This window comes from Haemaphysalis longicornis, unplaced genomic scaffold (genome assembly GCF_048455015.1).
Source record: "Haemaphysalis longicornis isolate Haplotype H1 unplaced genomic scaffold, Haemaphysalis longicornis Haplotype H1 scaffold_8, whole genome shotgun sequence".
NCBI lineage: Eukaryota > Metazoa > Arthropoda > Arachnida > Ixodida > Ixodidae > Haemaphysalis > Haemaphysalis longicornis.
In genome coordinates, this window is record NW_027526445.1 from 6,708,769 (window position 1) to 6,731,142 (window position 22,374).

The 22,374-nt window shown below is 43.8% G+C and overlaps 1 protein-coding gene across 3 annotated transcripts in view; it reads left to right on the forward strand.

The window, feature by feature from the left end:
- The window catches only part of LOC144149912 (medium-chain acyl-CoA ligase ACSF2, mitochondrial-like), a 197,421-nt gene extending 176,807 nt beyond the window's left edge, over positions 1-20,614 (forward strand). Inside the window, exons 13-16 of one of the 3 annotated variants that reach the window (XM_077681646.1) lie at positions 1,749-1,900; positions 5,497-5,638; positions 10,842-10,952; positions 20,261-20,614. In XM_077681646.1, the coding sequence (XP_077537772.1) occupies positions 1,749-1,900; positions 5,497-5,638; positions 10,842-10,952; positions 20,261-20,386 (531 nt within the window). In that variant the 3' untranslated portion in view covers positions 20,387-20,614. The remainder of the gene's footprint in view (positions 1-1,748; positions 1,901-5,496; positions 5,639-10,841; positions 10,953-20,260) is intronic. The other 2 variants (XM_077681645.1, XM_077681644.1) reach the window with 2 other exon arrangements.
- The last annotated feature ends 1,760 nt before the right edge of the window (positions 20,615-22,374 follow it).

A 22,374-nucleotide genomic window follows, 5' to 3' on the forward strand; every position in this document is an offset into this window, starting at 1 on the left:
AATACCTCGCTTTTGGATCACAAAGAGTCATCACAGCCCCTTTCGTTTCTCCGCTCTAAATAGTCAAAACGCTGGACTAGAAACAAAAATTGTGCTTTCTAAAGGAAAACTGGTTTCTAACAACGCATGTGTACACGTGCCGAAACAACCTATGCATTTTACTTTGAAACCGAGTAATTACATTACTGGACACAAATTCCGTTTACTATACACGCTATACTTGTGGCCGCACAACCAGAATGCAACCTCCAAAATGTAGGAATGTAATTATTGCTATTTGTGTCACGTTCCGTCACTTCTAATGATGACATAATCTTGCTGGAAAAATGGCAATACGGCACTAACTCGCAACGAAAACTTTGTTGCGCAAATGCGAAATGCGTGCGAACCAAAAATGTAATGATGTTGTAATTGTCTCCTCAAATGAAGGCTTAAAGCAAAGAAATATTCAAGGACACTGTCAGAGCCACACGACCAAAGAAAACGAAAGTGCCTGAACAAGTTATAAAACCATCGGCATCATCTGGATATGCGAATTTTTCCTGCTTCTGTGTGAAACAATTCGGTGCGGAGACAATTGAAGGCCTGGTGTGTTGTGGTGGCTCGTCCGGGGTCACGGTGTTTAGCCGCCGTAGTCACCCAGCGTCGCTCAGCGATGCATAGGATTTGCAAAGGTCACCGCTTTCTCTGATGGTATGGAACGTGGGTTCGTCGCGTTACGAAATCGATGTCAATCCCATTGCGCCTCGCAAGCAACCGATGATCATATGCAAAGTGTTGCCAGAGATCTGCGCTGCGTTGTTGCTATGGGGCCTGCAGTAGCTAGACTGCAAATATGTGCCCAACATTAGAAATAAGAAAAATAGCTGCATTTCCGCATTTGTTACCCTAAACTATTTAAAATTCTATCCCGCGTCTTTTTAAATGCATTTTGAAGGGATGCGGTGCCCTCTCCTGTGCACTTTCGTTATAAAGTCCAGGCTGGTAGTGAAACTGTTCAGGAGAGGTGCGATAGCTCCTTTGATGGATCATTCCTCCGCGCCTGTCAGCTTCGCGCTGATTGGAAACTGCTTAATTTACATTTATGTTCAATACAGATATGCAAACAGCTTTTATTACACCTGAATGCTCCGAGAATCAGGCAGGGCCTGAAAGTTTTATTTTCCGTCAGATTTGTATCTCAAATATGTGTACCTCATTTTTTAAATTTTAATATTTGAAGCTTCAATATGTGAAGCACCAGTCCCCGTTTCACCTCTGAAAATATTTGGCCCGTTATATTCTTTAGTAGCGCCCCCCCCCAGCTTTTCTGTTTGTAGGGTGTTGAAGGTGTATTATCTATGACTACTTCTATTGTGAATACCAGAGGGGCAACGCAGTGGGCTATCTCCGGAGCACATACCCTTGCTCCTTATATTAACGACATCTATGTTTAAATTGACCGTGCTGTTTTCAGTACCTACGGCTTTGTGCTAATTTGCGGTATTTAAATTGGCATTGGTAAGGCCCACTACCTAAGGCGTTGCGTTTATGTGCCCAAGGACGCTTCGAGATCGCCGCCGCCGCGGCGCTATTTCTGACGGAAGCGAAACTAAAACAAACCAGTGTGTCGCCATTTTGCACTTTAATTTTCTCCGGGTGGTTAAAATTACCCAGATCATCGATTTCTGTGTGCCTCATTGCCGAGGTGAAGCTTCGGTGAGTGAAACCGTTTAAACTTGTATGTAATGTTACATTTACTGGCGCAGATGAAAATAGCGGATCCTGTTACTGGTCGGGAGCAGCCTGTGCACACTCCAGGGGAAGTGTGGTGTCGAGGGCACAACGTCTTCCTTGGCTACTACAACGATGAGCAGAAGACAAGGGAGTGCATGACGAACGCCGGGTGGTACAAGACAGGGTAAGACATTTCTTTTTAGATGCAGAACATCTCATTCACTCGCGTTGTCCGTCCGGCGTCGTCGTGGTCGGCGTTGTCCGCCCCTCCCCCATTCTCCTCACCGCGCCAGCTGCGCTCTCCGCCGCTCACCCCCTCTCCTCTCCGATAGTGAACACTCTCTCGCGAGGTGCATTGGATTGGCTTGGGTTGGATTGGATTGGATTTGGATTGGATTGAATTTAAGTAGATTGTGTTGGATTGGGTTGCGTGATAGCCGCGGCAGACGCGCTGGGGTCGGCGCATGTGCAGTACTCTCTCTTCCGCGGTTTCCTCTCCTTCGGGCGCGCTGCGCATATAACCGGTGTGCCGTTCTCCGGCGAAGCAACATCCACGCTTGGCTCAAACACCTAGAGTCCACGCCGCTTTACAAGTACGCCAACGTCGTTATCGACTGATACCGGCTTGCGCAGTCCCCTCAACGTTACGCGCGCTATAAAACGCGGTCCCTTCGCCGCTCCACCTATGCGTCCCATCTACACAGGGGTTCCCGCGAGGGGAGCTGGGAGTTTATTCTTCCGTCTTGTGCTGTAAAACTTCTAGGCACTACAATTAGTGGTTGAGGGCTGCTTTTACGCGGAGGTGAGTAAATTATATAAGTAGAAATATGTCACTCACAAGAGAAAATGGTTTGTAAGTCGTTGGGAGTATGTCATAAAGACGGGTGCATAAATTAAACAAACTTCAAATAGGGTGTTGCAACCAAAACTACACCTGAGGTAGGTGTTGCGCCACAGTTGGGAGTAAGATGCGTGTGTAAACCACCGAAAGATTTTTACGTCGCTAACAAACCTAACACATAGGTGTTTTTTGTTGCCTCAATTTAGGTCGACGTGTGTTTCAGCCAATTAAAAAACCTGTACTACCACTAGTAGTTGTATGAAAAATGTAGAACATTCCTGCAAATGTTGCATGTTTTGTTTATTGCAGGATTTTTATATGGATAATCAGTCATGCTTGAACACTTCTGGCTTGCGTTGGCACCATTACAATGTCTTCAATAATGACAGGAGATTTCTTGCTATGTTGCAGTATTCTGGTTGTTCAGTGACTCGAAACCTGCAGAAGTTATAAACATTCCCTTTAAATATTTTATGATATGTTAAGTAATGCGTGGTTTTGAATAATACCTCTACGTACTGCAGCATAAAAGCAAGTAATAAAATGCAGGAAAAACTCTATGAAAAACATTTCACCTCAGCTTCATGCTCAGATTTTGAATTTCGAAATGTACTGGAACATTGCCGCCTTCGGACTATGACGCGAGTTAAGAATGCCTATGCTAGCTGAACGGCCCGGTTAACCTTCGATTGGATGCAGCTTGCTTCGTTTCTGCAGCACTTGTAATAATACTGCATTCTTCAATATTTTACCCTCCAAAACCATGTTCCGTTTCTGTTACTCCAAACATAAAATGCATTTTCATGTCCCAATGCACCAAGTTGGGTCTAGTTTGCCAACATTATCCAAGACAGTGACAAGTGATATAATATACACATTCCGTGAGAATTGGTTTTTCTGTGCAGGAATAGCGGCAATTTTATATGACGTGATTAGCTGAAATCTTTATGGGTTTGGTAATAGTGTATTTGATACAAATACTTTTATGCAAACCTATCGTGAAAAGTTAGACGCATGCCTGTTTATGAAAATGTGAAATCAGTGAAATGAACAACAATGTGACCTTTGAGCTTGACAAATTGGTATGTAGTCACGTCCGCTACAAGCTTCTCGTAGTAAGCAAACTTTATTGCAGTGAACGTGTGCTCTGCAATTTTCCATATAACAAAGGCACGACAGCAACAAAAAGGAGTGCCTTAAGGAGTTGAAAACATCTCCTTATTGTCGTAGCGTTCAGTCTGCTGGGTTTATCGGGGAATGTACTCCTTGACAGTGAACATTAAATGAGATTCCTATTCAAAGAATCACACTTTTATTTACAGAAGAACTAACAAGGTGTATCGCGAATGGGTTATGCTTTTTTCGTATCAAAATGGGTGCAGGGTGTGACACAACGACAGGCAAAACAAACGAATGGTCCACTTTCGGCACAGGATTTGATGACCGTGAGCAGGCACGTGCTCCCAACAAAACAAACATGGTGCACAAAGCATGGTTCTCGGCAACAGGTTGCCAATAAAGGCATGACTTTGGATTGTCCGTCTTTTAGCGCTATCCAGGGGCGGGCTCTCTAAAAAAAGGCCAATATTTCATTGTGGTGGAGTTTGAGCGTATAAACTACATGTTTCGTTTGATTTGGAAGTCTTCTTATTATGCAAGAGCAAGTAAATTCTGGTCGTGACGGCAGAAAAGTCGAGCTAAACATTTTTTGTTGATTTTTACCTACTTTATTTGTGCATTATCCGCCTGTATAGCACGCTTATGTAAGGATGTACACCTTTGTTGAATTTTGAGTGCTGGTTCTTGGTAAGTTATTCTCTATTCGAACATGAAAGACGCCTTTTTAACCGACACTTTGCAAAAATTGTTGTAAAGTCCGAATTTTCTGTTCAATTGGCGTAGTATCTGCCGGTATAATGTAACACTAGCCTGCACAAAAACAAATACTGTCAGCGATTTTTTAAGTCACGTTGCTATTCACGTAATAGAGGTCCCATGAGAAGAGCCTGCTCAAAAGTTTTAGCTGTGCCTTCGGTCTCTGGCCCGGCTACATCAGAAATACAAGATTATGTGACCTTATGTAGACATCAGCGGAATGGGGAGTTGCCGCTGCTCGAAGTGCTTCAAAGGTCTCCATAATTTTTTGAAGCTTGCGAAAAAGCAATATATTTGTAATCATGGCACAGAGCCTCTTACATCAAGAATTTGTAATAATTGCACTTTCAACCTAATTTTCTTATTATGCAGAAGAATGGAAAGTTGTCGCTAATTGTTGTTTCACTGGTACAAAAAGAACACAATCTAAAGAACGCTTTGCACCACAGTATGAATAGGGATTTTCTTTAGTCCTGCAGGTTGTGGTAGCGATACTGGCAGCAGGTCTGTTGGGACCACGAAATTAACGAGGTAAATGGAATAGTTAAAGCAATTACTGCTTCTGGATTCTTCCCTATATTAGGCTTATCGAGGTATGCTATATTTGAGTGTGATAGAAACCTTAACGCTTTCTTCTATCTGAGCTCTTACCCCTCTTTGTTTTTCTTGTGTGGACGTTGCTGTTGCTCACCGTGACGATTTAGTCCACCCTACCTCTATGCCGCACTATGATTTGAAATTATCATTTTGGGACATTCGCTAAACAATTGAAATTTATTGAAGCGGGGACCTCTATACCGACCACAGAAAAGTTGAATATTTTGTTTTAAAAGTGTAGGCTTTATTTGGGAAGATTTTATTATTCTCCAGTTACACTGTTTAGAAACATTTAGGAAAAAAATCATAATCGCGTACCATCAACCATTGAACATCGTGAGTGGTCTTTTCCTTCTTTATTGCGGAAGTCTCAACCTAGCTGAAATTTTATCGTCCTGCAGTCAGCTAATATCCGGGGACTTAATGGTAGATTTAAACGAACGCACCTTCCTTTTTGACTTGTGCAGTGATGTCGGCGTGATGGACGAAGACGGATACGTGACAATCGTAAGCAGGATCAAAGATGTTGTAATCCGTGGGGGAGAAAACATCTTTCCAGGAGAGGTGGAAGACGTACTCAATACCTACCCAGCCGTACACGAAAGCCTGGTGAGCGCACGCCTTTCCAGAATTTCCTGTTCAGATTGTTTGCGTATGCCAAACAGTTGTAATGGACTGAGAAAATTCAATGAAATGCTGCAATTGAGCAGCTTATAAAATAGCGTAGGCCCACTGTGCCCTTGGATGGCTCGATCAGTTTGTGTGGCCATGCGGAGAAGCTGCATTGACAAATCAAATACAGATGAGTCGTTCCTGTCTAAGCGGCTTCCGCCAAACTTCGGGGATTGCTAACATTGGGTATAGCTAAATAAAATATAGCTCGGTTGATCTCGCACGCACTCCTCTTGTACATGTCTATACAATATCATTTTCTAAGAAGTTGGGGCTTCCGTTGCAAGGTTCCTTGGAGCTCTTTGCCCGTAGGTATATTTAGGAAGAAAACCGAGCAAATCATTCTAAGATATTTGCAAGGTTTTGGCTTGCACCACAATTCGCAGAGGATTAATGCGATTATAAACACAAGCTAAGGAGCTTTTGAAATGAGAAAAGCAAGCCTATACTGGAAGGGCAGAAACACCTTTGAAGTGAGGCCCTCGGCTCTTCTGGAAGTGACTGCACGGGTACAGTTCAAGCTAAGCGAACATGTGTGCAATCCGCAGTGTATGCAAGGAATATACTGACTCAACAAAACTTGCAAACCTTTTCGGAGCGCCCTTGAGATGGAAGTTTGGGCTGCAATAGGGATGCAGACACAACGTTCCAGGTAGATATACGCTTGGCAGCACGAATAACACAGCACGAATAACACACGTATCTGTGCAGCCCTTGGGGAAGTGAAGGAGATCAAATACATAGGAGATCAGATACTAGGAGATCAGATCAGATGAAGGAGATCAGATACCTAGGAATGTCATTAAGGCCTTTCTAGGTATTTTTAAAAGGTTGTGGTATAGTGTAGCGGCGTAGGTAGGGGGAGGCACACTGGGCCCAAGCCCCGCCTAAAAATATGTCACGACAGGTGGGTGTGCGGTTCAATTCGATGTAATAACCACCTGACCTCTACTGCATGCGCTTACCTGCAGCTTTATTACTTTTTGGTGCAAAGATTAAAGCAACGATTAAGCCAAATTCTGATCCCTGTAGGCACACAAGATACTGTACATGTAGACATATTCAATCGTGGAAAGCGCGGACGTCACCGGCTCCGATTAGCTCCTGCTGGATTTCCTGCCGAAAACGCGGAGCTGAGCCGGGACCCCTCCGCTAGCTGATCGAGGCAGTCTCGGTGTTTTGCTAGAGGAAGAGTACTGCCGGGAAACAGCGGGACATCAGGACTGGACTTAAATGCGTATAAGTGTGGTCAAAACTTTAGCCTGTCATTTGCAGTCTTTAATAACGTGCAAGGTGTAAAAACTTGAGACTGCATGTCACCGAATCTTGTCCAGTCAACTACCAATCCTTGATATGTTTATTTTCCTACCGACATCGCCTTTCATTGACTGTTGCATTTTATTGATATCTTGGGTATGAAAGGTATTGCTTTCTGCCCATCTTATACTGCCTCCACATTAACTAAACTGTACACTTACCTTTATTTTGGCGCTCTTTCTTTTTCGGGATTATTCATTGATTTTCTGGCCATTTTTTCTGTTAAAAGCAATTTTATGGAAGCCGTGTCTGTTAGACCCAACGGCTTGTAAAAGGAAGAACTTTAAGCATCGTGCTATAAGCACGATGCTTAAAGCACGATGCTTTTTTTTTGCTTCACCGCCACATTATATGAATAGGCCGCAAATACAGTGGAGTGCGATTTTAAGATTAACGCGGGAGCGCAGCTCGCGCAAATGAAGGAGGCAGAACATACACTTTAGCAGATCTCCCCTGCCAACTTTGTTATGGTCGGCGTGGATGAAAAGCAACGACGTCATTGCTTAATCACACCGAAGCTAACCTTGATACAGAAAGGGTGGCAAACTGGTCATGGAGGTCATTGTTCTAACATTGAACAGACAACAAGGGAGCGAAGACAGCGGGAAATCATAATTTGCATGGTGCCAAAATGAACCGCTAGGATCTCGGCACGCTTGGCCGGTGAATGCTCGCGCGATAACCTTATGATCATGCTCGACTGTATTTCATAGCTTATTAAAAAAATTATTTGTCCCTTTTCTGAAGGAAAATGAAAAAACACGCGATTATTGGTAATAAACCCCTAATGTTGCCCTCCACTTCCGCCAGATGAAGTTCTGGGTCCGAACTCCGCTCACGAGCACGCTCACGATTGCGCCGACGAGCGCGTGCCGGCATAACCGCCTGCCCTTCAGCCAAACGAATCACAGGTGCCGCACCCATAGACCCCGAACGGAATTAAGGGCGGCGTCGTAAACCTAAACGTTGTAATCTTAGCTGCTTAAGGTGTGTTTTACTGATAGCGTTTAGAATACCCACATCCCACGTTTGTCAGTTATTTCAAGCTTGGTTTGAACAACAATGATCAAGAAGTCTTGCTTTCCTACATCCCCTTCCCATCTTCTGGTCGAGTGCATCCCCCTCTCCCCACGAAAAAGTGTCTGGCTTCGCCACCGGTACCGTGCTTGAACTGAGGATGAGACATATTTTCGATAGGTGGTATGAGTCTTGTACCTCTCCTAACCAATCCAATGTTGCGGTTGTTTGGACATGCACCGATATTTAACTTCGGTGATCGTCGTCCTGTGGTCATTTATAGCCAAAGTCACTGATTCGTGCATTCTCAAGGGTTCTGGAGGTTTTTCTGTGCAACCGCATTTGCTCTTACTTTTACCCAAAAGAGTGTGCACAACAACTTTGCTTCATTTATCGTGGGTGTCCTGTTAAAAGCGTGCGGCTCGCCGAAGGGGCCCATGACGTGCATTCAAGACGCTTGATTGGTGAAATCTGCTTTTGTTTTTCAGCACAAACTCGCGTCTACGCCAACAACTGGCACACGCAAATGACATCTTCTATTTAATAGAGGTTGTGGCAGATACTGAAATTGAACATCATAGGTGACACACAGCCACAGTCTTACGGCAACACCGCTCAGAACACCGAATTCTACGTGCTTGACATTTGAATAAAACGGAGCATAATAGAGAAATCTACGAAAAAGAAAACTCCATACCATGTGCCCACGAAAATCAGTAAACAAAACAGAAAAGCCGCACTTCACTATCTATGTGTGGTACACATACATGGCGCTGAGCACATAAGTAATTCCGTGCTACCTCACGGGTGATTCACAATGCGCAGAAGCTCGGCTTTGGTGCGGGGTTTGCAACTGAGGTTTCTAAATGCGCCGTATGGTAGGAGGGGCGCTACCTTTGAGGGTTTAGCAACGATGAACATACCGAAGAAATCATTTAGCATTGTCATTCAGGAATCATACTATATTGAAGAAGGTGGGTGCTAAATGACAAGAGGAGCACACGTGAGAGGTGAAGAAAACTGCGATAAGGATAGTGGCTGTGTTTGAACTTCCCCAAATGACTTCGTGTGGCCCCGGTAATTAAGCACGGCGTGCAGAAGGCTCCGTTCGGGGTTTTAATGAGACGGCGCAAGAGTGCCGTAGCACCACTGCTTTGACAGAAAGAAGCAGTGTGCTACCCGGAGGATTAGCGCGGGAGCACGTACAGAAAATTCAGGCACAGATGCCCGGCACTGTTGCAGCAACAGCTGGCCCACCGGAAGACCTGGCAAACCTTGCGATAATGAACAAAAACAAGGCTGCCAGGCGCAGGCCTCGGGCGCCTGAAGCTGCGGCAGGAACGGATGGCCTGTGACTTGGGCATGGGCAGTGATGATCTGGCGGGAGCTCGAGACGTCGCGTTACGTTAGCACTGGTGAAGTCAGTGGCTGAAGTTCTCTTGTTTCCCACGCGTGGACAGATGTCCAGCGCACACAACTGCTACTCAAGCATTCCTACGCCCTGCTCTTCCCCCATCCCTCGCGAATTTTTATTTCGTGCCGCATACCCACAAGTGAAAGGTTAGGCTCTCCTTTGAATACATTCTTCTTTGTCTTTTTCAACGTTCATTATTTCCTGATTACTCCCTAATGGAGGGAACAAAAGCACTACGAAACAGCTTCCCTTAAAAATACCCCGTCCGCTTGAATTGGTTTTAGTTTTCACAACGTGGGATTTTTTTCTTTACCCTTTCCCACGGTAATTGTCAAATTCAGACGAAATACAAACGCATACACCCTGATTACTTCCAAATTTTTTATTTTCATTTCAATAGCGATGCCACTTTCCCTGCAAGTTCTTTCGTAATTTTCTTTTCGGCGATACTGTCAGCATTGCTGACCTCGAAAATTCTGTGATGTCTGGGGTGTCGCAGGTCATGCTTTCGCTATTGTTTTCGCACATGCGAAAACATCGGTGCTTTTGAGGATTGTGTTTTAATATGTTTAGACCAGTTTATTTTACACTAATGCCTGATTGAGAACAGATATTGCATGCCTATAAACTGACGTTTCACAACCCATACACGTACTCGTTTTTGTTAGAAGCCGTTTCGGTTGGGCGTTCGGTTAACAACTTAAACAGCGTCAGCAAGCAATTGTAAAGTGGGTGAGGCACAGCTTCTGCAAATATTGTGAGCTACGTTCCCTGTGAGGTGTTTCTGATCGCTATGCTGCAATTTGTTAAACTGGAGGTTCGTCGTTTTCTTAGTAAGCGCTTTTTTATTTTCCTGTTGGTCCACCTATGTGTCTGAGCCTTCCGCAACTCCGCAGAAAATTCTGTCGCGGCTCCAGTTGGAACATATTGTTTATCACACTCCAGTATTTGTTGATGCCTGTCGCACCGTGCACACAAAATCGCGAGGTCTGTGAGCTGCCGTGTGGGACGCGTGTAATTACTGCCAGGTGAGGTGCTCGTTGAGCTCGACCTTGGAGCGCTGGGCTTCCACCCATTAAAGGAATTAGGCTACTTTTAACTCTAGCTCGTGATTAGCACAGATAACCTCCTTGCGCTCCACGATAGTATCGTATTCACCAAATGCAAGTGTAGTTGTCACCATAAATACCGTTCATAAATACTATCACTACTACACATTTTTCGTGTTTAAGCTTCCCCTTTGCGCGCTACTGGCGGTATTGTCATGACTGGGAGGTGGTTGTAGAGGCTTTTTGCTTCCTTTCGTCTTTCTTAAATCTAGAGACCAGTCATTAACTGCATGTTTTGTAAGTAATTCTCATTTATAATGATGACGTTTGGTTATTTTTTAAGGTGATTGGGGTGCCGGATGAAAGAATGGGTGAGGAGGTCTGCGCATGGGTTGTGCTCAAAGAGGGAGCGAATGTCACCGACGATGAACTGAAGGAATACTGCAAGGACAAGGTAAGCCCGCTTCAAATTCAAGTTTAGAATGGGTGTGAGTGCACATCTGTTCTCTAAAAGTATTTTGCCAGGAATAATATGGTTAATCAGGAAGTGCCTTCTTGGAACTGTTTTACTAAACAACCTTTTCCCACGCAATGAATTAAAGTAAGTTCTCATTGCGGTTCATTTATCTGGATGACTGGTTTTAGCGTCGGGAAGTTGACAGAAACATAGCGTCACCGTTATGTAGACGGCTTTGTGCAACTCCTGGCCCGTCCCCGCACGAAACACCTTGAGTATTCATGGTTTAATATTGCCGACACCTGTTACCCCGAACCCCCCTACTCGCACTGTATCCTAGCGTGGTTAGGGGTTTTAAGGTGAAGGGCAGGGACCACAAACGGTGCCCGCAGGAGCAGTGGACCCGGCTCCGGTGGTTGTGCTTCCTGTATGTTTACCAGACAGGGAGCTCCAAGACGTCTCTCTGGGTAAGGGTAAACCGAGCGAAGAAAATACCCCCGTCCCCTGCTTTTTTCTATGCCATATGGTAAACCTAAAATCACCCCCATATATAATTGGCCACTGACATGGGGCCGCAACGAAGTATCCTTTCCACACGTGCCAACCATGACTCTCTGGCAACTGGACAACTATCATCGTTTTTTATTGAATCAGTTGAGAAATCAAACCTGTTTCATCTCATTCAGTAATCCTTGTGTCAAAGTTTCTGAAAGGGTTAGGAAATGCTACGAGGTGAAACTCAGAATCGGTGTATTCTTAGTCCAGGTAAACACAGAGCAGCAAGCAACAAGTCTCCTGACCTAAACCCACATGATAGATTGGTAGATCAGTGGCACACCCCACCACTGCTTTAACAGCTGGAAGGGTGTGATACCTGAGCCAGATCTGCTGAACGAAACAGAGGTTGAACTTCTTGAAAGCCTGAAGGATCAAGGTGTTACAGCCGCAATTAGAATCACCATCCGCAAAGCTAATATACAAGTACCAACAAAACATATCAACTTGACTTTCAACCGATTCAAAACTTCAGGAGCATATATGCTGGTTTCATTAGGATCGGAGCACGTTCCTAGAACCCTAACCCGTGCCACTGCTTCAAGGGCCAGCGGTTCTTGCACGGTACAGGCTCCTGCTGTGGCAAACCAACCTGTGCGAAATGCACCACACAGGGCCACACCACCGACAACTATAACTTTACCACCCTCGCATGTCCTAACTGTCGGGACCGCACGCGTCATACTCCCGGACCTATGAAACATTCCAACAAGAAAAAAATCATTATGTAAAAGTCAGTAGAGCATTTCCTCCTTAGAGGAGTGAATAAGGTTCGCCTCCTTCTTCCTGGAGAGGTACGCCGACCCAGCTCGCCGGGGGGCGGAGCGGCACCTGGTTTTAATCGTGGCCCAGGTTAGCGAGACGGACGTAGCCCGACCCACACACATGACTAGGTTGTCTCCGGCAGCCAAACCTGTCACCACACTGCCTGTTGAGTCAGCAACGGTTGTGGGTACAACCGTCTCCATCGGGAGCGAGGCTGCTCCGTTCGCCCCCGCTCCGTCGGCCCCCAGTACAACTGCGGCCGTGAAGGAGATGGACACGGGGACGACCGCGCTGCTCTCAATCTAGCTGTATACCCGTGTCATACTTGGCACCCCTGACAGCCTGGGCGGTGGCGGTTTGAGCAACAAGCACCCAGAAAGGTGTGGCATCCAAAGAGCCGGATCTGTCGCGGACATGAGGATCAGACTTTTTCTCTCTGCATCTTAGGAGAAGGAACAGGTACCATCGCCCAAACCTCCAGATAAACCAAGAAAGACAAGAGTCAATGCCCTGAAAGACCATGCATAAACACACAACCACGCGGACATACACAGTCTCTTTAAATTGTAAGTAATGGAAGAAAATCTAGAACAAGAAAACTCTAGAGGCCTTATCAAACATCTCGACAATGTATATGAGATAGTGCATGCCTTTTAACCGAGTGCAATGTGTCTTGATGAAACGCATCTACACAGCATACACAGACACTTCCTGAACATTTTAAGGGTATATTTAGAAAGTTCAGAGAAGGGTGTGCGCACTCCTCGGGGGGTGTGGCTATTGTTTCCCCGAAATCCATACTATGCAATACTCTCAATTTAAACACTCTCGTTGAGCTGGTTGCAGTCATAATAATCGTATTTAACAAGCTAATGACACTTTGCTCCATCTACATCCCTTCTGATTGCTAGCTATCCAGTTGTGATGTTCAGGTGCTAAAAGATCACTTGCATGAAGCATACATACGTATAGGCGACCTCAATGCACGTAATCGTCTTTGGTGCTCTTCCCGCCCAGATGCCCGAGCTCGTCTCATTAAGAAAACCTTAACCACATCTGGATCATGTATTTTTATAAGAAACAGCCAACATACTACAATATAGGACACAAAACGTCTTCACACCTCCATGTAGGATTGGCTCGACAGTTCTCTTCCCATCACTTGAGTGGGAAGTGGGCACAAACGCGTTCGGTAGCGGCCACTTCTGTACCTCACTAACATATATAAGTCCACTAGTTCTACTTGCCATACGAGGTTCCGTGTAGCCCGAGAAAACTGGTGTTTATTGACAGAAACATGAAAACTACCCACCGCATCCAGAACACACCTCCGGGTTGACGAAGCCGCCCCACTCCTCACTGTTCACATCCTCGAAGCCGCCGAAAAGTCTACTCCCCGGGCCTCTGGTGCGACGCGCAACCTAAGGAGGCCTTACTGGAACGTGGACTGCAGGCGGAGCCAGGGGCCCAGAACAAGGCGCGGGGCGTCCTTCGCTTAAGCCCCATGTCCGATAACCTCATATCTTTCAAACTTTCAGAAGCACTCCGGGAAGCGCATGCGCCGTGGTGCAAAAAGGGAGATTTGGCGAGCATTCCTTATACGTATAAACTGTCACATTGACACCGACAAAGTCTGTACATGAATATGTAAACTTAAAGGTAAAAAGATATACAGCCCTCTCTGGTCATCACAACAGGGGACACTCTTGAATACCAGGCTAACACACTTGCACAATGCTTCCGACCCTGTTCTGCACACTCCACAAACACTTTAACGAAGCACAAAACATCTATTGAAAAGAAGTCTTTAGGAGGTAATTATGTCAACCTCGTCTTGTGACACCCTTTTCACTTCATGAGCTGACAATGCTCTTAGTACTTTTAAGCCTTCAGTTCTATGCGCAGACGACATCACGTACTCCATGATAGAGCACCTGCCCTCCGATACTCTTGAAACACTGGTACACCTGTACAACAAAATATGGCTTTGGGGGCAAATATAAAGGTCTTGGAGGGAGGCCATAGAAGTGGCTTTCCTAAAAGAGGCGAAGAACCCTTCTTTCCCATCCGCTATCGATCCATTTCCCTTACAAGCTGCCTGTGAGAACTGCTTGAGAACATTGTAAGTCGGAGGCTCGTGCACTTTCGTAGTACAATGGTCTTCTCGAGAGCTGCCAGGCAGGCTTCAGAGTGGGGCGATCTACCAACGATCAACTTGTTGAGTTGATCCTACATAAAAGATGCATTTGCCTCTAACCAGTTCTGCCTTACGGGAATTTTTGATATTGGAATTGCTTACGACACAGCTGGCGATACCACAACCCTAGCGACCTTAAGTCTTTTGGTGTGTGAAGTAGCATGTTAATAACTACTTGTAGTTACATGCGGAAGAGTAAATTTCGTGTAAAGAATGGGTCCGCCCTGTTCATGATGCATGTGCAGGATAATGGTGGGCCGGGTGGTGGAATTTTATGCTGCACACTATTTATACTTACGATAAAATTACACCGACATGCATTGCCAGCAGCCATCTCCTGTCCGATATAGGTGGACGATGTTCAAATATCCTCTAAATCCTATCCCCTGTCAGCTGCAAACGTCAAGTACAGCTTGATATTGAGAAACGTGCTGGCTGCGTGCTCGTACATGGTTTTAAACTGAATCCAAGCAAAAGGACTTGCGTTGTTTTCAACCGCAAGCGCGGGATTCATGCAGACCCTGAGATTAGCCTCCATTGGGCATAAATTACTGTAGAAAAGCGCAAGTTTTTAGGTGTCGTATTTTATGGAAAACGGGCGTTCTTCCGCGCATCAAGTAACCTTTACCTAAATGCCTAGAAACAATAAACATTCTGAAGCTCCTCTCGCAGCAGTCCTATGGTGCTTACAGAGATCTTTTTGTCCGTGTATATAACACCGTTGTCGGGTCTCGGTAGCACATAGGTAGTGTCGTGTATGGGTCGCTCTCAAAAACAACACTAAAGATGATTGATCCACTGCTCCACTTACGCCTTCGCTTTGAGTCTGGTGCGTTCCGCCCTAGCCCGCTCAAGAGTCTGTGTGCTTAATGTAATTAATGGTCCCTGGAATATCAATGAATGTATATACATTTATTACATGCTTTTATGGTTGTAATAATATGTAACCATCCTTTTAAGCCTGTCCTCAACGATTCCTCTTCAACGCAGCTGTTTTTAAATCCTCCATGTGTTCCTTCGCCCTTCTCACTGAGAGTGAGAGAGGAAGCTTCTACTCTTTCCATTAGGTTTTAGGTGTATACACATCATCTTTTTCTACCATTGTACCATCATGTCAACTGCAAATTGTCTGTTGTGATTTCTCTTCCATCAAACGCTTTTAAGATGCATGATTTTACAGCACTTCTTGTCGTTGCAGTAGAAATATCGACGACGAGAGTTTTACAGTGACGCAACAACAACTTTCACCATTTTGTCTTGTGCTGCTCACGGGCCAAACATTGATGCGTGCGCAACCCTGAAGATAAACACCACAATTTATTTGTCGGAAGCATATGGCATACTGCTTAGTGCACAAGACATTCCTGAACACAAAATTCGAAAGTCCACTATATATACAGATTTTTTGAGCATTTTCCGAGCATTGGCACCACACAAGCTTCTCAAACATCACATCTACAATATAGTTTTTAACACTGTCATGTCCATGTACGCCTAAATACTGGACCTGTTCCTGTGATGTGTTCCAGGCTACGCTGCGATGGCGCTGCTGCTACACTAATAAGGAGGTGGAGCAGGATAAAGACCTTCATTCTGTACCAAATTGATATCGCGTATTCAGGAGGTGGAGTCCAGGAAATTCGAGGACATAACAACGCTACCCTACCCTGACGTCAAGCCACACATGAGACAACACACGCATACCATATTTTGTGAACAAACAGACGAGTTAAATGTAATAAATCCACACTCGGGGCGATACACTACCGACACATGCAATAGAAACAGTGGAGTGGCCTAGGCTCGGTTTACTGACAAGCCGCACCCACGCGGCACACTCCCACTTGCTCAGTGGATCTTAATGACCCCCGTGTAGCAAGTGTGGGGAGGGCCTCTCAGTGATTCCCATCCTAATAACATGCTTGGGAGTTGATACCACAAGGAGTAACCATTTTCCTGAACTACAGAGATGACACATTCTACTCCATCCCCTCACATTTTTAGCCTAGGAACCAATCTTTCCTGAGAAGCGCGTTTTTAGTTTCTAACAGAGATAAAATTTCTGTAGCTGTTGTCATATCATGCATAATCCTACTCGTCCTACAAGTCAGCAATCTTGATTCTCCTTGGTTTTGTTTCGTTTTACGTTTACTAACAGGTTGTAGATTTTCAGGTTACATATGGCAATGAATTACGGTTGTTTGCGCGTTCTTTGCCCTAGATGGGCTTGCGCCATTAAATATCAATTCATCGTCATCCGCACCAGACACAACAATCACTGTAATCTCACCTTAATCTCACCGTTTAAAAAATATATTTCTATGAAATATTTGAACTTCATACATATTAATGAACAATTGTGAGGGCAATTTTCTATACCTGCAATCGCTATGTGTGAGTATTTTGCGAACCATCATCATGGACATTTGTTGTGTAAGTCTCAATGCACGCAAATACACGTGAAGCGTTCACCAAGCCATTATCTTCAGGCCTAGTGCAAAATGGGACAACAGATCGCAATACATGATGGGTTCTGCACGGTCGAAAATATCTGTTAGGAGCAGTGGCACATTTGTTAAAATGGTGTCGATTGTAACTAGGCCTTCGAGCGTGGTCATCGTTAATTAAATCGATGATAGGATACCGTAGTAAAACGATGTCGCACCCATAGTCCTGGCTTACTAGAATTAGGCCTGAAATTCTCCGTCTTTATCTTCATTGTCACATGCTGAATTTATTTCGTCAAACTTTGTTTGCCTTATTCAAGTACAGTGTCACAGTTGAAGTTGCACTAAACGATGTTGCTGACAACGTAAAACATTGGGTACGCATAGACGCAATGCTTAGGAGCACTTTGCAACACTCCAATCTTACTGACATGGTCTCTCCAAAAACCAAAGAGTCGATGTTTGGCAGTTGCAACAGAGCAGCTTTTCACCTTAATAGGACAACGCAATACATAATCATTCAGGCTGATCCGAGGTGTCGCTACTGTAGGTATTTAAATATAATATTTTGAAATCTTACTCTCACCACAAGTACAAAAAATTTTGGTACTGATGCTCCTTACAATGGGCAAAACCTTGTTTTCACGTTTAGTCTGACAAGTAGGTCATTAAAATCGGTAGGTATTCTACGACAGACTCGATCTAGACACTGCAAATCAGCAATGCGTGATTTGTTTCAAATAATAGCTAGGCTTTCCAAAACAAATGCCCTCAAAAAACCATGTGAACCCAAGAGAACTTTTGTTTGACCATGAAGTTAATATTCTGTTTCGCACTTTAATGCTTGTTTACTCCATCTAAAACTGCAGAATCGGGGTGCACAAATCAGCGGTGAAGAAATCTTTACAAGCGAGAAATAATTTATAATAAACTTTTCCGGTGTGAAGATTTAGCAGAAAAATCCCTGGGGCTTTCTAGTTGACCTAATCAGCTCTTGTGTAGCTGGAGTGCATAGCTCTAAAATTTTTTTGTACCTCTAATAAGAACCCAGGTGTTTTGAAGCTTTTTCACTGAGAGGCGCTACCAAGAATAGGTAGCGTTAAGGTTCCTGAGCTGTATAAAGGTGTAAATATTATATTTCCGCCATAGTGGGCAGTGCCCATGGTGTATGGTTCGTTTTTTCAAGCTTCCATTTCATACTTGTGTTCAGTTTCATTCTTCGCACGCAATACGGAAGGAGGTACTGAAACTGCAAGCACTGTACGAGGGACCGCGTATAACAAGATAATTAACGGCGTTACAGGAGAACTGGAGCGACAATTATTCATTAGCTACATAAAGCGGCATGACTAGTACCGAGAAACAATTCATAAACGAATAGAGTTTAAGCAGTGTACAAAACAGTTATATAAAAATAAATGGTCAACAATATCAACTTTTATATACTCAATAACTTGTCCGCAGCATTGTTAAGAGGTTAGTTTGAACTCAGATTTGACAAAGAAACTCTATGCAACAAGGATATGAAAGCGTTAGGGAATCACTCGAAAAGAGCCATAAAAACGTGCAGAAATTGAAGACACCACTAAGACATAAATTAGCCTCTAATAAAACAGTACTTATATATTCCTTCACCCTGCCACTCAACTTTGATGGTCAGCAAGAGGATTTTATGTCGCATGGCAGATTCCGAATAAAATTCCTAATGTTTTAAGCTGTACATTGTCCATAGATTTTTCGACTTTTCGTAGAAAAGCGTTTTTTTCCCCGAAAACTTTGTGTTGCTGTGATTAAATATAGCAGTGGCAGTCAGGCTGTTAGTAAATCTTTCCAGGGGACGAGCACAAAAAATCCCGGGGGTTACTTTTTGCTGACAAATGTATAGCAAAGACAAAGTTGTTTAGTAGTGGAAAATCAATTTCGCTAACCACAGAAACGAATAATAAAATCAGCCGCAGCGCTTGCAATTCTAAAGTTACGCTTGCGTTAGTAGATTGGCGAACGTTTTACCCACACTCAGTATTGCAGATGGGTGTGAATGAAAGCCTGCTAAAGAGATATAATAATGTAAAGCGTTATATATTGACGTAAATTTATAAGTACCCTTAGCGGAAATCGAATTTTTTAGAAAGCGCTTAACAGTGCTAGTGGAATTTTACGTTTTGGTATACTAGCACACCCAGGATCATGACGTCTGTGGGGAATGAATGGCATGATTTTATAATAACGCGGTGTCTGATTGATACTGAGCAGCTGTGTGTGATAGACCATGAATCGAGTGTTTGTATGGTCACGCAATGTTCGTATTTTTGTTACAGAATTGGAGGTCGCTTAAGTCACAACTTGATTGGTTAACTACCTGATTGCTTAAAATGTCGCCCCTTATGCTCCTTGAAGATACAAGGAAGAGCTGTAACGCTGCATCTGAGAATTTCTATAGTTTCAGAGATCCTTGCAGTCTTCCAGGTGTCGAAGGACAAAGAGATGATAGATTCAGAAAAAAAGGTGTTTTAGTATATCCAAGTGAGGCTGGCATTCACATTACGCACCACCGCCTGCCGTTCTTTCCAACGCAAAACTTGAGAGCAGATGGCATTCATTTTGATATTGCAGTATACTGATACAAAGTATCTGAGACAGATGTGCGTGTACGTACTTTTGTGACCATTGTTTTTTGTGCTACGGCTAAACGGACATGAGGGCAAACACAACATTTTTCAATTTGAAACAACTGTCATTCCTAACATTACCACCTGCCTTGGTGCTACGAAAACTTGTCTAAAGAAAACAAAAGTGACAGATATAATAAAAACGTATGCAATTTTGACCTTCTCTTATGTAATTTTGCCTAGTACTAAAATATATTTAAGTGTGTTAACAGCACATTAGCATTTAAGCGACACTTTTAAAGCGATGAAAGAGTAGTATAGGACCACTCGAATCGCCTAGTCATGTGTTTTGGCAGTGGCGTTGTTCAGCGGTTGCCAGTAGTGAAAACTAGATTTGGTGACATGAATAAGTAGCCAAAACATGACCGGCATCGGCTTCGGATACTGCGTTTTCTTTCGCATCTCGATTACTGGGTTCTACTTTGTCACAAAATTGAGTTCGTTGATAAGTGAAAAAATTTTTTTATCAATGAACTGGTATTTCTGTAGCTGGTTCCTTTAAAGCCTAGCTCTTGAAGGCTCCTATGATTGGTTGTTGTTTCGCTAGGCCTCGAGATTTACTGAAACATGATACGACAGCATGGTTTTGATAAGGAGTATTGTAATTTTGGGAGTGTCAATACATCTACACCTGTTGTAATTGTTCTCCGCACATGTTTTCCTGTTACCCAGTTGACCCGTTTCAAAATTCCCCGGTACTTCATCTACAACCCAAATGTCCCAAGGACGCCCATCGGCAAGGCCCAAAAAGCCAAGATGCGCCCCCTGGCTACGGAAATGCTTGGGCTGGCCAAGTGATATTCCGAGTTGATTAACTCTTGGGTGTTGACGAAATGTGCTACAGAGAATGACGCCAGCCCTGGGCTACCTACGCCCCCAGCGGGTGGCTTGGCACAGTTCCTACAGTATTTTTTTCGGGTAGTCACATCTTGTCGGGCTCTTTTGTATTGAAGAAGTTGCTTTTTGTTTAATTGTGTACTAATGTACATAAATTTGTGAGCCATCACATCATGTCTGTTTTTTTTGTATTAAAAATGCTGATTTGTGTATACTTGTGTACTAGTGTACGTAAATTTCTTAGCTATGTTAAATTTGAAATAAAATGTAATCAGTGCATCTGCTGTGTGAAGAAGGAGCAAAGTTCTATTGCGTTTTGCCTCAGTGGACGCAGCTATGCAAAAACAAACATTTATGTGTGAGTTGCACTTGCGCTCACTTCCTAGTTAGCTGAATGAAACTTTGGGGGACTTTAGTTTTATTCTAGCAGACAAATATCGGGATGGCTGTCCGTTTGCTTCCTGTAGAATCCCCTAAATTGATGGAAGATGAAAGAGCCATTATATTTTATTTGCAAGTTCACAGTGAGCTACCTAACCTCAAAATGGGGATTGAGCGCCGAAATACCAGATCATATATTTCAATATAGTTTCCATAAACCAAGGGTTACAGCCGTTTTATATAAGCATACAGCCCCCGTATACGGCAATGTTGTACCTGAAGACGAATATTCTCCCACAATTAAAGCAGCAATGAACTAACAAACTATCACAAGTGAAGGAAACTGCATTGGGGTTAGAGTCGTCCCGTCGGCTAATTTTAGCCCACATTTGTTCGACAGACATGCACTGTATTGACAGGTACCAAGAATCGATAAGTTGGAAAAAGATTTGTTAAGTGGTTCCCACTTAAGGACATAGATCGAACCACCTTGAATGGGAGTATATGCAGGTTGGGTCGCAGCGATCATGATCATCCCAAACCATAAGCTAAACCATAACCATCCAAAACCGTAACCATAACCTGTCGGCGGCCATTGATTTGGACGCATGGCAAATATATTGAAATTTGAAGATGGATTTTTTCGTTGTGATTGCGGGCACGTATATCCGCCTGTGCGCTTGATTCTACGGACTGGCGGAACTGCGGCCCGAAGCATGTATCAACGTTTCCTATCTGAGGGCAGTAAACACGGAGAAGGTCTTCGTTAAAAGCTTCCAGCGACACCCATTTCTAGTCAGCTTGTTCGTAGTTTAATATGGCTTTCGGTAGCAAATGCTATTTCCAAAAATTCGTGTCTTACTGCAATTGGATAGAGCATTGGCTGGTTGGCTGCCAGTAAGGGTTTAACGCGGAATAGCGCGACAAATCACTGTAGTTACTTTTTCTGAAAAATGTACATCGAAGGCAAAACGTTCAAGATGTGGAAAGTCGGTTTCGCCTGAACACTGCAAGGACTAAACGTACTGAGCCGCACCCCTTGGGTTTGTAACGCTGTGTATGCGCGATATGAGTGGTGTAGGTTTCTATACCTTTTAGGCATGTAGTATGGGAAAAGGGTGTGCATGAAAGGAAGGTAAAGAGATAGTAAAATATTACGCATGAAATAGTGACGTGATTTAATAGATACGTGTACCTAAAGCCGAATTTTTAGGTAACATTTTATTATGCAATTGAAATTTTGCGTGTGATTTTAGTAGCAGAAGTAGAAGCATAACATCTGATTTGGAAGGAATAAAATATTGTAAATAATAACAGTGATGCCAGTTTATTATTGCGTAGCTGTGTCTCAGAGATCATGGAACCAGTCGTATGGTTTATGCAAAAGTTGGTAATTGCGATCCAGAAAAATAGGTTGCCTAACTTATTGTAATCGTTAACTGCCACTTTCTTTGAAATTTGGCCCTTTAGGCACCTTGAAGATACTAGAAAGAGTTGTAAGGCTGCATCTGAACTTTTCACTCGTTTTGGAAATTCCTGTAATCTTGCAAGTGTGTACGGAGGAGGGA